At 42.5% G+C, this 16,921-nt stretch overlaps 1 protein-coding gene across 1 annotated transcript in view; it reads left to right on the forward strand.

Moving 5' to 3' along the window:
* The first annotated feature begins 974 nt into the window (after positions 1-974).
* Positions 975-16,921, forward strand: part of cmtm6 (CKLF-like MARVEL transmembrane domain containing 6) — a 36,749-nt gene continuing 20,802 nt past the window's right edge. Inside the window, exons 1-2 of the mRNA XM_080737612.1 lie at positions 975-1,107; positions 3,163-3,292. Coding sequence (XP_080593738.1) covers positions 3,170-3,292 — 123 coding nt within the window. The 5' untranslated portion in view covers positions 975-1,107; positions 3,163-3,169. The remainder of the gene's footprint in view (positions 1,108-3,162; positions 3,293-16,921) is intronic.

A 16,921-nucleotide genomic window follows, 5' to 3' on the forward strand; every position in this document is an offset into this window, starting at 1 on the left:
ATAAATGCAGTGGAGTAAAAGTAGACCTACAATATTTGGATCCGAGATGTCGAGTATGAATATGAGAGTAGAAGTAAAAGTAGCCTACAGTAGGCTATACTGTTAGGCTTAATATGTCAGATGAAAAGGTGTTTCCCTTACCTCTATGGTGTTTCCCCGTAGATTCATCTCACTGTAAGCAATCTGGCTCGCCATCGTCAAGGAAAAGTTCTGTCACTTTTTCTCTTCAGTAGCTACAGACTCTGTCTCGAGAGAATGCACTGTAAGGAACACAGCCACTTCTGGAGCCACACAATTCGATGGGTCACCAACTTTACTGTACACCATACTCCTCTCCTTACGCGACAGCGCCATCTACCGGCCCTTGCGTCAATATCAGACATTATTAGCCTACCTGTCGGTTGTTGAAGGTTTTTTGAACTTGTTGAAAACCATCATGGATGGATTTATTATAATAATAATAATTACTACTTTACCTGAGTATTTTATTTTTGCTCATTTATACTTCCATTCTCCTGCATTCTGGAGGCAAATGTTAAAAAATAAAAAGTATTTAAATCGTGATACTAACTTTTACACTTGTTTTAACTTAAGACTCATTTTTAATGCATGCAGGGCAGGGCTATCTATCCCTTGTTAGAGTAGAGTTCGAGTAGGCAGGCCTAAAGTATACTTTTTTTTACCAGAGGCGTCAATTGGGTATGGCAAGCTATGGCATCTGCCATACCTTGGCTACAGGGGGAAAATAATAAACTGTACTTTTAATTGTGCCTGTTGCTAAGGTATGGCAACATGACTGGTGTCTTGCACGCGCGCGAAGACACCAGTCATGTTGCCATACCCTAGCCTTTTCTGAACTGACGCCGCTGCTTTTTACTCGAGTAAAAATAGGAGTTACTTTGTTCCATGCAGGGGAGGGAGCCAGGGAGGGGTGGAGATAGATAGAAACTCACTAACAGGCGACACACGCGGAAGTTCAAATGATCCACACAACAACTACTGGACTGGAGACAAAGTAGCGAACATCACCTCTGATCAAAGAAGATCCAAACAAAAACACACAGTCCAGTGATCGTGGAAAAGGATAATAAAGAAACATAAAGAAAGGTGAGTACATATGGAAGCCCGTGTATTATCTACTTTCTCTTGATCTTGACTTTTTACCACTTTGTTTAGCAAAACGAAACTGTGTTTTTTTTTCTTTCTTTTTTTTAATAGCAGGCTGTCGTCTACAGAATCGATCGCGACCATAAGCCGTTTTATTTCACGGATCCTCTATTTACACACAATGTAAAATCGATATTCCGATATTGTATGTTGGCTACCCGCTACTGTACGTCTTTAGCCATAAATTATAACTACCAGGAGCGGATGCTAATATGCGGAGGTTATGTCTCTCCTGGAGTTATAAGCCAGAGTCATATGGCTCTCGCTGGATGAGCCCCAACGTCCATACTACGCTCAAAACATGTACATATCAATAAGTTGCTCACCGATCCGTCGAAACAGCTTTATATCTACCGGATCGCCCACTCGTTGGCATGTGTTAGTCCATATGTTTCTAATAAATTAATGTTTACTAAAACTTCACCGAGTCTCTTCGCTTTCCTTGTTTTTGAACTGCTTGGGTAAAAATGGCCGAACATATCACGCGAGATGAGTAAAAGCCTGGCTACGCGAGGCTACATATCACGTGACGTTGATCGCCGTTGCGATTCGCTCATACTAGGACATGACGTTTTTGTATGCGGAAGTATTCCAACGTTCTGTAGTTCTGAAGCGTTCTGAAGGCGACGAGGAAACGTGAGACTCGGTGAAGTTTTAGTAAACATTAATTTATTAGAAACATATGGACTAACACATGCCAACGAGTGGGCGATCCGGTAGATATAAAGCTGTTTCGACGGATCGGTGAGCAACTTATTGATATGTACATGTTTTGAGCGTAGTATGGACGTTGGGGCTCATCCAGCGAGAGCCATATGACTCTGGCTTATAACTCCAGGAGAGACATAACCTCCGCATATTAGCATCCGCTCCTGGTAGTTATAATTTATGGCTAGTACGTCTTAAGGCGGTGTTCGCTAGCCGAATCCCCGATCTGCAAGCCCACAATGCGTCGACGCATAGCCTAGGTATTGTGTTGTGAGCTGCGAATCGGCTAGTTTTCGGCGAGCGACACCGCCGTACGACAACGAAGCATAATAAAGTCGTATTTCGTGTTAAATGAGACACGTTATTACATAGTTCTGGAGGTTATTATTGAACATGATGTGGGTGTGACCTGTCTGCATGGTCTACAGAGCACTTTCATTTTCTGTTTCCACTTTATTATTCAGCTGCAACTTTGGCTTAAAGGTATAGGCTAGCTAGTGTCAGGGAGGGTTTGTCAAAATAAGTATTACAATGCTCTGTACTCAGATATTCTTGCCACGCCCACGAGTGTTCAGTTACAGCCAGCAGCCAGGGCAGGCCGGGTCTCTCCAGCTCTTTTAGTAAACGGAAAATGCATGTTCAGATTGGGATACGACTTTTATCCAATCATGAGCGAGAACTCATGGAATACAGGATAAACTAGTGAAATCAGAACATAAACAAAATAATGAGCACAGGCACACTAGCAAGCTGAAGCTGATGAATGGGTAGGCTACTCTCTCCTGATTGGCTGAAATGGGCAACCCCACCTGAAAATGTATTTTCTGTTTATCAAAGAGCTCCAGAGACAGGGTCCCTGTCTCAATGGGGGTAAATGTACCCCCATACCCCCATTGATTCTCACCCAAATGCATTTGGGTCCCCATCCAGGGCCTTGTATTTGGGTCCCCATCCAGGCCCATGCATTTGGGTCCCCATTCAGTATCAATGGGCGTAAATTTACTATAATCTATTTTGTCTCTTGTGAATGCGACAAATACAAAAAAATATATATATTGTCTCCTTGGCATGACTAATCAATTGGGAAAAAACAGTCATTTTGGGGGTGAACTACTCCTTTAATCTTTTAACAACAAACTTGTTTTTACCAAAACATATTACTTACCAGGCTAAGTAATGTTCCAGGGATGCCTTGGGTGACAAGTTGTTGACAAGGGGTGACCTGAGACAAACAAATGTGAGAACCTGTTGAAGTAAGTTCTACTGTGGTGGTCCCTTCCCATCCAGGTCCATTATGGGTGATCAAGGAGGTGACGTGTACAACCAGACCACAGAACCCGTGAAGTCCAAGAAGTGCTTTGTCGTCCCCACAGAGATACTGTCCACGCTGCGATGTCTGCTCAAAGTGGCCGAAGTGGTAAGTAGAAGTGATCCTCCAACTTGTATTGTTTAGATTTCATTTTTGATATCGTCTTTGTCGGGTGGAAACCCTGTCAAGTCCAAAACTGTTACTTTTTCAGAAGCAAAAGTATCCGATCTCGGAAACTTGAACGCTTTTGTGATGCTTTTGTGTGACGTTGTAGAATGATCAAGTAGAATAGTTTACCAAAAAGCACAACACAACCGACAGCGACAATATGCGTTAGATCACAGACACAGACCCCAATTTGATAAAATGTCTTATTTTTATTTTATTTCATCTGAGACTGTGGGAATCTAATGTACACTTTAAATTCAAGGTTGTGCTTTATTGTTACATCTTGTGTACAGGTACATAGACTTACAGACCTGTTGGTTCCCATCAATCGTTTAGCTGGGGACCCCCGGGTACCCCGTTACGGACCCCTGGGTGTCCCCAGAACCCGTAATGACTAATGAGTGATGGTGCAGTGGTTAGCAGTGTTGCCTCACAGCAAGGTCCTGTGTTGGAACCCCTGTGGAGTTGTACATCTGTGTGGAGTTTGCATGTTGTGTTAGGCTTTCCTGCGGGATGCGCCGCTTTCCTCCTACACCAGGGGTGCCCACACTTATTTGGCTCGAGAGCTACTTTTAAAACGACCAGCTCAACATGATCTACCCACCCCCAAAAAATGTGGGCTTTGGAATAGCAGCACTGGCGTTACTTATAAGACAAACACACTTGGAATGGGAAATAGAGGGGTAAAAGTCTTCATCCCATTCTGCATGGGAGTGGTAGGTTTTTGGGTTCTTTTCAGTGCTACTGACTCTTGAAAACAAAGCATTGGATTGTGACTTTAGAAGCCATGAGCTGACAGGCACTTCTTGATGTCAATCACTGCAAGTCCCCTTAATTAAAGTGACAGATGCCAAAAAGAGGGCTTTTGTGATTTTTGTTTATCCACAACTTTCCAACGTCCCATCATGCATTGCGCTGAAGTTGCACGGAGCTTCCCAGCCGAGTGTATCTTTACAAGCTCACAACGGTTTCATCTGCGACGCGACGTGAGCTTGTATATCTGCTGTTTACCGGAAGTGTCCTACACATAATGCTCCAGTAAATGTTTGCGGAAACAGGTGGATATACATATCTTAATTGGGGGCATGTCATGTGATCTACCTGCACAGCCTTTGATAACAATCTACCATTTGGGCACCCCTGTCCTACACTATAAAATACATGCATACTCTCTTACGCTGTATAGCCTCTTTACCAAGGTACTGTCATTACAACACAAGTGGAGTTAGTCTGTACTGTGGCTGCTCACTGCAGAGGACACATGTCCCCAAGGGGACAATGAAGTCCTGAATTCCTTTACTGTCTATTTACTAGGTAGGGGAAATATCGATATTCCTACGTCCCATTTGTCTGACTAAGGGTTAGGTTTAGGGTAACCTTGCGTCACCATACTTTCCACCTCGGAAGAAAGCCTGGTATTCGTTGACAACGGGCCGTTTGATCCGGTCTTTGTTTTGGTTCCCCCCGTTTGTTTCCCCAATCCCTATTAAAATGCTCGAGTAGCCTAGTGTTGTCTTGCCAGTCACTACGAGTTGACCTAAAAGATGCCAAAGATACCAAACGAATTTTCCAAAAGCAAAACTACGCCGCATCAAGGGGTTTAAATACGTAGGCCAAAAAAGTATGTCCTTGAGCAGCAATTAAGCGTTAAAAGGGTTAAAACTGTTTCCAGCTTGATAGTTCCGGCCAAAGTGTAGTCCTTTAAGGACTACAACATGACGTAGAGTGGTTTCTGCTACTGACCCGATCAAAGCCCAATATGTGAAGCGATCCCAGGCTAGGTTTAGGGTTAGGGTTAGGTTTAGGTGGAGTCTTTTAGCTGGAGACCCGCTGGAACGGCCTTAACAGTATAATAGTCTCTACAGTATATATTCCAAGGCTGCACTCTTTATCATTCCAGAATTGAGAGCGCACAGCACACATGTGCAATAGTCCCATTGCAAACGGTTGCATTGTACGGTAGCTAGCGAAGGAAAATTGAGTTAGTCAATCACATGGTACTAAAATAATTGTACTTCTTGGTAGAAAGGAAATATAGCAAGGTTCCCATTTTTTCATGACTAATCTGGAAGGGAAACAGTGCAGTTCATCTGATACATTATAACACAGTGATGACAATGATTTCTGGTTAACTGACCTTGCACACACGTTGCTGCGTTCACAGACTTGTCATGTTGACTGTTGAGTCAACCGCCTTTTTTCACCCTCTACAATCAATACATATTTGAAAATAAGAGTAAAGTTTAGATACAGATATGCATATACATGTAGGCTATGTATCTGGTGAAATGATCTAACTGCTTTATGTACATACTGTATATTTATATACAGTATATGACAAAAACCAAACATATTGCAATGCAAATTTTATCTAATATTGTTCGTCCCTACTATAGTCTATAATAACATATCACTGTCGGGTGGAAACCTTATGTCCAAAATTGTTACTTCTCAGGAAAGGGGAAAGAAGGGGTTTCCAATTGATCCAATGCAAGTTATTTTTAGCTTATTAATACCTTTCATTGAAATATGGAAATACAAGGTTTCTGCCCAAGAGTGACGATATATAATAGTAATAGTTGTAGGGTTTATTTCCTTGTTGTTGCTGAGTTCCTTAAAAGTGACTGATGTTAACTTGTTGTGAGAACGGTCCAGGTCTACTCTGTTCTCACGGCCGGCGGCAGACAGACAGACAGACAGACAGACAGACAGACAGACAGACAGACAGACAGACAGACGTTTAGCTCCACAAACTGTCCTTTGTGTGTGAGCAGTTTTTACTGGTCTCACGTCGTTGATGACCAGCTTTCTTATCAACAAAGATTACAACCTTTTAAAAACTCTGAAACAACACTGTCTCTTGGGACTCACACCAGTAGCCTGTGTTATTTGGTAATGGAGGGAAAATAAGTCATTTGTCTTAGTTTTGTTGTTTGACTGTAGGATAGACAGGCAGACACGTGTTGTTAGTGTCTGTAGGACAGATGCGTGTGCGGGTTTGCCAACAGGTCTGAGGCCTTAAGCTAGATGCAGAATAGACCCAAATTTAGAGTGAACAATGAACATGTTTAACTCAAATCTTTGATTCTGGGGTTCCCTGGAACAAAATATTTTGAGATGGGGGTCCGCGGCCAAATACATATAATTTATCGTTTTTTCAGAAAACTATTAGGATTTAGGAGACATTTGTAGAATCTGACAATGTCATTTTGTTCAAGGAGCAAAGGTTAGTTAAAAATGTTCACTCTGAATTTGGGTCTTGCCTTAAGCTAGATGCAGAATAGATACACGCAGCTGAGACCTGTTGGCAAACGAAAGGTCGCAGGACAGAGAGACACAAAGGGTGCGTTCGGAAATGCGCACTCAACGCACTGGTGTGCCATGTTGTCATTCGTTTATTCGGTGCACTTGGTGCGTTGTCGTTCGGAAATCCAGTGCGCGGCGCACTAGTGTGTTGAGTGCACGCACTCACCAACCCTACTCAGAAGATGGGGTTTGGCGGTGTGGTGGTGTGGTGCGGTGTTCTGATTGGTTGGTTTCCATGGCCATGTCTCGAATGCTTCTCAGCTGTGAACAATGGAGGAAATGACGGCAAAATACAGCACTTGCAGCTTAATTGGTCGTTTGGGCTTGATAGTTTCACACACATCAACATGTAAATTAACAGCAGGTATGCCAATGTTGTGAATTAGACCTACATCTCCTAATAGCAACGTTACGTTAGCATACTCAGCAACTGCTGCTTTTCAGAAAGTTTACCTTCAGAGTTCAGAGTGAAAAAGCACACAGCTGCCTGTTAAAACTGGTCGTTCGTAAATAAGCCACACTGAACGCACTCTCCAAGTCACGCCCACTGCACTCACTACACTGAGCACACACCCGGTGCGGGTTTCCGAACGCACCCAAAGACAGACAGACAGCGTTGCGTGTCTGTGTGAGACTTTCAGTTAGTGTCCTAATGGACACGAATAGAACAGAGGTTTTTAACCACTTAAACCCTACATACTTGTCCCCCAGGCATCCTCCTTTTTTCCCCCTCCACCACTACGCCAAATCTCTTCACCGAAAATAGACGATCTACAATCTCACACCGCATCGTTAGCTTCTAGATCAGCTGCTGTCTCCCCCAGAAAATGGGGATGCTAGGGTTGACTGTTCTGCTTTTGTGTGTCACTGACTCGGGAGACACACAGTCCCCCTTTTCAAGAGCTTAATCAGTGACACGGGTCCCTGGCAGATCAGAATGTAGTAGCAGTTCCAATTCAATGAAGTTTAATTGAATAATGTTGCATGCCAGAGGTTCCTGTTTAATGAGAAACAAGGTTTTATGTAAAGGGGAGGAAAAAAGGGGATTTGGAGGGATTTCGTCAGATAGCAGGCGATATAAAACCTCTGGCTTTTGTCATATGTAAATAATGTGCTGTTCGGATTGGGAAGAAGCCTGTTTTTACTGTAAGCGTGATTGTAGAAGTGTTTACAAGGAAACAAGCGTAATGAGTTTACAGTCTGCACTGATGCATGGTTTCTTTCACTGTTTCATCGCCTCAGTCCTCTTAAAGAAAGGGTTTGCTGCCAGTTTATTATGGAGGAACTGGAGTTTATTATTATTGAAGCAGTTTGTAGCCACTAGCCAGACACAAAGAAACAGTTACATTCAACCACTTATGTACTTATGTTGACCAGGCTCCCCAAAGGCTATAGAACCTTTTCTTTGGGTCTATTTCTAAAGTGTAGTTCAAGGGTCTTCAACGTTTTCAGGCCAAGGACCCCTTAGCTGAGAGAGAGATGAATCAGGTACCCCCTCTACATTGTATACTGTAAATGTGTCGTGATGCAGATTTTCATCGATTTCATAGATGGATTCATGGACTTGTTTGACAGCACTGTCATGCAGTCTATGTTGGATTTGTGTTTTTGGTTAACTTGACCTTTCACTCTGTACTTGGTCTGCTCTTTTTTTTACCAAGCCGAGCTTGTAGATCGGCTATTTTTGGCTAAAGTTCTCCTCAGAATATAGTCGGGGGCATTAGGGAGATAACACGGCCATTTCGTGCTATATTAGTCTAAAAGCGCCAAATTTTGCACAGATGTAGCCCAGGGCATGCTCTAATGATTTAGCTAGGGCACCCGAGTCGGCGACCTTCGGGGTCGCCACAGCGGCCAAATCAAGTTGGGCTCCCATCGACTTTCTATACAGGAGGAAAATACCCAGAAAAACATATATATATTTTTTTCAGGGTATTAGCAAAAAAAAATTCTACTTCAGTCTGGGTCTCATAGGAGAGCTGCGGGCGGGTCAAATCCATCCACCAGTGACATCGTTGTCGGCTGGAAACCTTGTATATCCAAAACCTTGCTTTTTTGTTATAATTTTAAAAACGATTTAAAATGGTGAAAACACTCAAAAAAGACTCAAACAAGCACACGACACCACACCTCACATCGCGAGGCGTTGTGTGCTTGTAGATATTTTCACTACTTCACTACTTTAGATTTAGATACTTTGAAGATTTAGAAAACAAACATACATTTATGAAATTTGGAGATGCAAGGTTCCTGCCCCAACAGTGACGATATGGACGCTAGGTTTCATGTGGTTTTTCAAACATATAGAGAGGGTTGTTTTTGTTTTGTCACTCACTCATATAAGGATGTGAAACATTGGCCTGACATGCTCTGCAGAATGTGTTAAATTAAACATACAGAATATAGTAACAAGGTATAATGCAAAAAATAACGTTTAGCAACATTAACTCATTCCCTGCCAGGCCCGAGATTATTCCAATGTCTTTCCCCGCCAGGCCCGATAGTCCCGAGAATTAAAAAAAAAAAAATTCAAAAAATTCAAAAAAAAATTTTTTCAAAAAAAATTTTTGACCCCCAAAAATGGAGTAGGCATGATAGCAATCGCGAAATTGCATGTTTAACCCCCATAGCAACCCCATCTTTCAAGCTTGGCAGCCATCTTTGTTAAACATAGTGGCTGTTATCTCATGAATGCCTGAACGGATTTCCATTCGGATTTTTTTGTTTGAAAGCTGTGAGCAATGTGGACACACGTGGTGCATTATCTAGGCATGGGTGTGCATGATCCGTGCACACCCAATTACATGGAAGTCTATGGAGACGAATGGCAGGTGGGAGTACGGAGGTATGTTAAAATGGCGGTCAATGTGTTAAAGAGATTGCACAGTATATGATGGGAAAATAATTGATAATACAGAATATACAGAGTATACATGAATGACACAGTGATGTCATTACGTGCGCATCCCGCATCAAAAACTCATTCAAGTCGCCCAGGGACTCATTCATGTCATGGTCCTGGGGTCCCGGGGATGCGCCTCCATTGGAGTCCATGTTAAAATAATTTGCGGGGTTGCGGTAAAAGAAAAACATTTTAAAATTCCACAGACACCACCATTGTTCATGGGTGAAAGCATCCTACTTTACCCTACGTTAACACAAATAAAATCCACGTAGAAAGTCTTAAACAGGCGATAGAAACGTCAATGTTTTGATTCCACCGACGTCAGACGCCATTTTGCGTGCCCAAATTCATTAGGGGCACATGTTTTAGTAGTTTTAGTAGTTCTAAGTTCAAACATTAGCCAAATTGTAAAATAAATATAAGAAATAGGCAAACATTTTGAAAATAGCCGATCTACAAGCTCACAGCGCTCGAAGACATTGTATTGAGGACTCATAAAACTTTTCTGGGACCCATTTGAATGACCACCTGTGGGTCCCGGGACCCATTACATTGAAAACCTAGTAACATCACTGATGACAGTAGTATGGTTTATGATAGTGAAAAGAAGAAGGAAGTATTGTACTACTACTGTTTTGGTGTTGTATATGAATGTCCTACTTCATCATACAAGTCTAGAGTGTCACACAAACATAGTGAAAATGGCAAGCTCACAAGCCTATTTTGACTTGTGTGCCATCTACAGTTCAGGTCATGTCATTATATTGCAGGGGAAATCACGTGATTAATCACAGTAACATTAAAATCACCTGTTGGGTTTGGGCTTGCATGTCAGAACAAAGAGATATATAGTGGCAGAAGGGGCTCTTTTCCTGGCAAAATGGTCTCTTCAAGAATAGAAGATAAAGAAGCTAACTAGTGCAGAAGGCGCACACATATTTCCCTATAACTGCTCCCCAACGTAATCTTCTGGTACAGAACGGAAAATGAATGGACTGATGCTCAGATTGCTCACAGGGGTTTTCATTCACAGCATTTCACGGCATCTCTCTTTGGAAAATAAAAACCTGGCATGGGAGCATCAGATCGATTCGTTGTCTGTTCTGTAGCAGACGAATACGTTTGGGAGCAGTTATACTCCCCCCATCTCCAGATATTTTGTTCCAGGGACCCCCAGAAGCAAAGATCTTTGTAATTAATAATATATGTATTCAAAGATTTGCATTGATTTTCGTGATTTCTACAAGCGCAGCATGGAGTGACGCGCTATGAGCTTGTATATCTGCTATTATTGAATAGCTAAAATCTAAAATGACAGAACGGGTTTGGACATACAAGGTTTCCATCCGACATAAAGTGAGAGCCACGTAGAACATCCATCTGCACGCTATTGAACAGATGATGACCAGATGGAAGGACATCTCACTGAAAGATGTTTAACCACTTAATCCCTGGCTTATTCTCAGAAGATCACTACGCGATCACACAAGCTTGTAGATCGGCTGTCTTCATAGTTTGTGAAAGTTATCAAAATGTTAGATTTATATTTCTAATTTAATTGAAAAATGGGTAGATAGACACACACACAGCAGTTACAGTTACAAAGTTACAGGTAAAAGTATGGGGGGGGGAAAAGTACAGTTGTGTACCGCGAAAAAATACGACACATCAATAATACAGAGCAATGGTAAACCGCTGTAAAAAATCAAGTGTCCATAACAGTCAGTACATATAAGTGTGTCAAACCTAAATGCTGCTTAACAGTACGTATCAGTGCAGTGCCAATCAAACTGTCCATTGGTCAGTGCAAGAAGCATATGAGAAGTGACACATGTGCTCACAGCGAAAGCAGCACAAGAACCCTGCCCTAGGAATGTCATTAGAAACCAGAGTCTTGAAATTAAGCAATATTACACGAGAGAGTGTGCATTAACACGGTTATCTGGCACGACAGCCTTGCCGCAGGAACGAGCCGACAGACGAGTTCCGTAAGCAGGGCTGAAGTGCCAGATAACCGTGATAATGCAGACCCTCGAGTGTAATATTGCGATTATACAACTGTATAATCAAAACAAAAAAACACGTCAACTTCATTTCATTGTAATTAAGATATTCGATAGGAATTTGTAATTTTTTAATGCCACATTTAGCTACTATGTCCCTGAACATCACAAGAAAACCGCTAGCCTAGCCGCCTAGCATAGTATGGGGAGAGAGGAGCGCTTGCTCTCTTTCGTGACAAACGCAGCTGATTTCTTTACTTGATGAGAGACAGTGCAGTAGTGCTCGTTATATGCACGGTTGGAGAGCCTGTTTTCCATCGAGAGCCCGACTACCTGTTGTATAACAACTATTATCCAGTTAAGTCACAGTTGTCCTGTCCATGTGTCTGTCCATTTTAATCTGAAAATAGTTTGCCTACAATGACATCATGCCCAAACTACAAACCCCACGTTGTCAGTGGTTAAAGCTCCAAGTGGTGTTTATTATTCACACCAAAACCTCTACATAACGTGACGCCTCATTTACAGTCCTGTTAAAATAGCATGTGGTGTGGTCTGCTGTGTGAAACAGTTGACAGCAGAGGTATCTGATATTAGAGGTGGGACGTTCGCGAACGAATCGAGTCGATTGAACGGCTCTTTGAAATCAACGATGGGAGCCGGTTCGCACTATAGGGAGCCGTCCCTTTTTGGAGCTGTGTGCAGCTCCCTATACGTGGCTGTGTGGGTCTGTGTGTCTGTGTGTGTGTGTGTCTGTCTGTGTGTCTGTATGTAGCCTGACTTCGGCGCGTAACTAGTGCCGCACCATTTACGCCACTCGCGCAATATATACATCAAAATGTGCGGCTCGGCCGGGAATGGTGTTCTATTACCTTTCGTTCCGATCCGCCTTACCATGCCGACGTAATCGGCAAAAAACAACGCTTAATTCTCCCCATTGACTTATAATGGGACAATGCAAGAAATCACTTTCAAGTATTTTTCTCTCGTAAACCATAGGAGCTACAGTTTCAAACCTCGGAGAGGAGATTCATAATGATTTTAAGAATGAATCGAAAAATAATTACATCACTCGGCCTCATGGTGGCGCTATAACGGCCCACTTTACGTTTTGCCCCGTAACTCTTGAACCGTAGATCGGAAAATTAAAATTCTTTTTTCCCTGGATTCCTTGGGTCAAGACGCATCTCCCCATATAGGCCACGCCCATTTGCGCCAGGATAGATTTTCCGCCATCTTGAATTCTCTCCAAAACACACTTTTTGCTCCTTTTCCTACATATTTTCTTCAAATGTCACAAAAATCGGTACACATGATCTACACACACACACACACACACACACACACACACACACACACACACACACACACACACAGCTCCACTTCACACGGGTGTGATTTTTTGATGAGGGGGAGTAAATTCTTTACTTAAGTAAAAGTATCAATATCGCAACGTAGAAATACTCTGCCACAAGTAGAAGTACGGAATTAAAATGTACTTGAGTAAAAGTACAAAAGTATTGGTATCAAAAACTTGAAGCTACCAATAATAGAAAGTGCTCATTTTGCAGAATGTCCCATTTCACAAGTTTTCCAATGAAGAAAAATGAAGAAAAATCTTTTGAAACTAGCCGATCTACAAGCTCACAATGCATTGTGAGCTTGTAGATGGCTATTTTCAAATGGCGGAAACGTATATATGGCCCGAAATGTATATAGGGTTGAAGTGATTTCTAATTATAACAATCAAAATCTACAAAGTAACTAGTAACTAAAATCAAAATGAGCCAGTCTTTTGAACGGCTCTTTGAAAGGAACGGATCCCAGAGATCCGGCTCGCTTCAAAGACTGTTCACTTCATGACCGTTCTTAAAAACGATAAGCCCTGTGTTCCGTGGCTTAGCAGTCAGCATGGTGTGTTTATCATTCCCACATCACCACACTGACTTCACAACCCACGCCATGTTTGTTTTTCCTCTCGCCGCGGGTGATTCAGCTGGTCCTTCCTGTCGTTAAAACGTCCAAACAGAACGTCGCCCACGCAGCCGCCAGCATGCACGGGTTGCACTGCAAAACATGCACTCTTAGCAGGCTAGATGGAGCAGGGCTCCTCATATCAGAGTGGGTGCCTTGTTGCACCCTAGGGTGCCTTGTTCAAGTCCAGGGGTGCCTCAGAATACTTTAATAATATTTGGAATTTATCAATGTCACTTCGGTTAAGTAATTCGGTTAATATCATATTTGTTTTATAAAGCACCTGAAATTGTCCTCTGCCTACAATGTTGTCCTGCCTTTTAACAAATGAGAGTGTGAACCCTGTTATTTAGACCTGTAGACCTATTCTAGATCCTAACAGTTTTCTGAAAAACCTGTGTTACTCTGTCAGCGGTTCTCAAACTTTTTCATGTCAAGGACCCCCTCTAGAATTATATGTATTTGACCACGGACCCCCACCTGAAAATATTTAGTTCCAGGGACCAAGAGAAAGAAGGATTTGCGTTACAAATGTCTGCTTTAAAAAATATATATACATTCAAAGATTTGCACACATTTTCAAGATTTTTCAAAAATAGCAGATCTACAAGCTCGCAGCGCGGCACTCGGTGCCGCGCTGTGAGCTTGTATATCTGCTATTTTTTTAATAGTTAAAGCATGAAATAATGGTGTCACAGATACGCGTACCCGCTCTGAATGGGTTAAGGTGTAAGATGACTTTAATGCCGGTCTTTATGTTGCTCATTATTAACGCGTCCTTCAAGGATGTCGGTGTTTAAGTGAATCACGGCGTGAAGCGCTCATAGCATTGCTTTCGCTGGCTTTTTACGGCATGGCGTCTGAGGGGCGAGACGTCTCTAGACGAGCGTCTTGTGTGTCCGTCTGTCCGTCATTCTGTCTGTCCGCGGCTAATCGCACCGTACCTCCATATAGGGATGCCCCGAGCCTCCATATTTCGCACCGTACCTCCATTTTGGGCCACGCCGTTATTAGACCTGCCATTATCTGAACACATTCTCTAACCTTTTTGAGCGGTGGTCACACCGTCTCCATAGCGTGGCCGTGTGTGTAGGTATGTTTGTTTGTTTGTTTGTATGTGGGTCTGTATGTAGCCTCAAGCCTGTGGTGTAGTACCTTTTCTGACCACACATGTTAAGGGAGGGGCGCTGTTGTTCAGGCCAGGCCACACACACACACACACACACACACACACACACACACACACACACACACACACACACACACACACACACACACACGGGGGGGTGGGGGGGGGGGGGGTGGGGGGGGGGGGGGGGGAACCACCGCTCAGTTCACACGGGTGTGATTTTTATTTATTTCAAGGACCCAGTAGTACTATGTGTTAGGCCCGCTCCCCATAACTATCATAGTGTATGAATGGAACCAAATGGACCCTTCCATTTGGTTCCATTCGTACATTCTCAAGAGCAGTGGTGTAAGTACATTTACTCAAGTACTGTACTTAAGTACACTTTTTATTTGTACTTTACTTACTTACTTAGGATCCAAATATTGTACTTTTATTCCACCACATTTATTTGAAAACTTTAGTTACTAGTTACTTAGCAGATATAAATTATAATATTATTATAAATATACATAACCTATTTTATATCTTTTCTATTTGAAAATAGACGATCTACAAGCTCACAACGCATCGCATCACAACGTGTTGTGAGCTTGTAGATGTGCTATTTTTAAACTTTTTGTACTTTTACTTTAGGTACTATAAGTACTTATTGCAATGCCAGTACTTTTATACTTGTATTCAAATACATTTTGTTAAATTTCTACTTGTAAATGAGTATTTCTATATTGCGGTATTCCACCACTGCTCAAGAGTTACAGACCCCTAAGTGTCCATTTAGTTCCTATACTAGAGTATCACCCATTTAGCTGAGGACCCCCTGGAACCCCCCTCAAGGACCCCCGGGGGGCCCCGCCCGGACCCCACTTACATCATTTGAATGTATTCCTAAATTCAGTTGGGCTGTTGCCATGGAAACTATTAGCTTGTAAAGTTGCAGTGAATGTATCCAGCAGACCTCAGTGTGGTCGCGTGTGTGTCGTTTTTAGACTGAAAATGTGGAGCACATGTCATGTGGCACTGGAAAGTTCTGACAAACCACTGAACAGCAACTACACAACACACCCAGAACAGACACGCTGGCCTGCAGTCAGCTCCACAACAATGTTTTTAGACTGAGAACACCAAAAACAAGCAGTTGAAAATAGTATCAAGTATCAAGGGTGCTCCTGGATTAGACAGGATAAAACACAAGATAAAAATAGAGGATCCGGTCACTCGAATGTACAAAGGAGGAAACAGCCTTTATTTAAACAGGGAAAATGCCAACATGTTAAGACCTACGGAGGTAGATCTACGTTATCAGGTTATTAGGTTATTTCTCTGTGGAATTTGTAAGGATTCCTAACTGCTTGCTTGTTTTTATTTCATTCTCAAGATTTGAAAGAAAAACACTATTTTTATTGCTTTAGTTTGTAGAGGCCTTTTTCACACCTGGTTACATTTGGCTACGCTGCTTATATTTGACAAAAGACAATTGACTGTGAAGTGTGAATATAATAGCAGTGCAGTTTATTTGTGTGGGGGGAAAAAAGGCTGAATTGGTTTTGATTTGTTCAAAGTGCAGATGAGTGACTTGCATTTGGCTAGACTGCAAACAAAAGACTATTGATATTGCACTGTAATGCATTTGTGTGTGAACGGTAATGTGCAGTATGATGGAAGATGCACGGGCCCAAAGGTATTTTAATATTTTCAGATATGGGCCCCATTTGAAAACAGTTTGGACACCACAGGTTTGGACTGTTGATGAAAATAGTACACAAACTGATCTAGAGCCAGTTCCAACAATGGTTTAGACTTCAACGTCTTCAACGTTTTTCAGACCAAAGACCCCTTAGCTCAGAGAGAGATGAAGCACTACTGTACATATTGTATTAAAATGATACATTAAACTTTTTCATCCATCCATCCATCTTCAACCGCTTATCCGGAATCGGGTCGCAGGGGTAACAGTTCCAACTGAGACTTCCAGATTTCCTTATCCTGCGCAACTTCCTCCACTCCCTCCAAGCCAGTTTGGAGATATAATCCCTCCAGCTGGTCTTAGGTCTGCCACGGGGTCTCCTCCCAGTGGGACGTGCATCGAGGACCTTCCTAGGAAGGCGCTCGGGGGGCTATCCGTACTAGATGCCTGAACCACCTAAGCTGACTCCTTTCCAAGTGAAGGAGCAGCGGTTCTACTCCAAGTCTCTCTCGGGTGATTGAACTTCTCACCCTTTCTCTAAGGGAGATACCAGCCACCCTTCTGA

This window comes from Nannobrachium achirus (assembly GCF_963921795.1).
Source record: "Nannobrachium achirus genome assembly, chromosome: 2".
Classification (NCBI taxonomy): Eukaryota; Metazoa; Chordata; class Actinopteri; order Myctophiformes; family Myctophidae; genus Nannobrachium; species Nannobrachium achirus.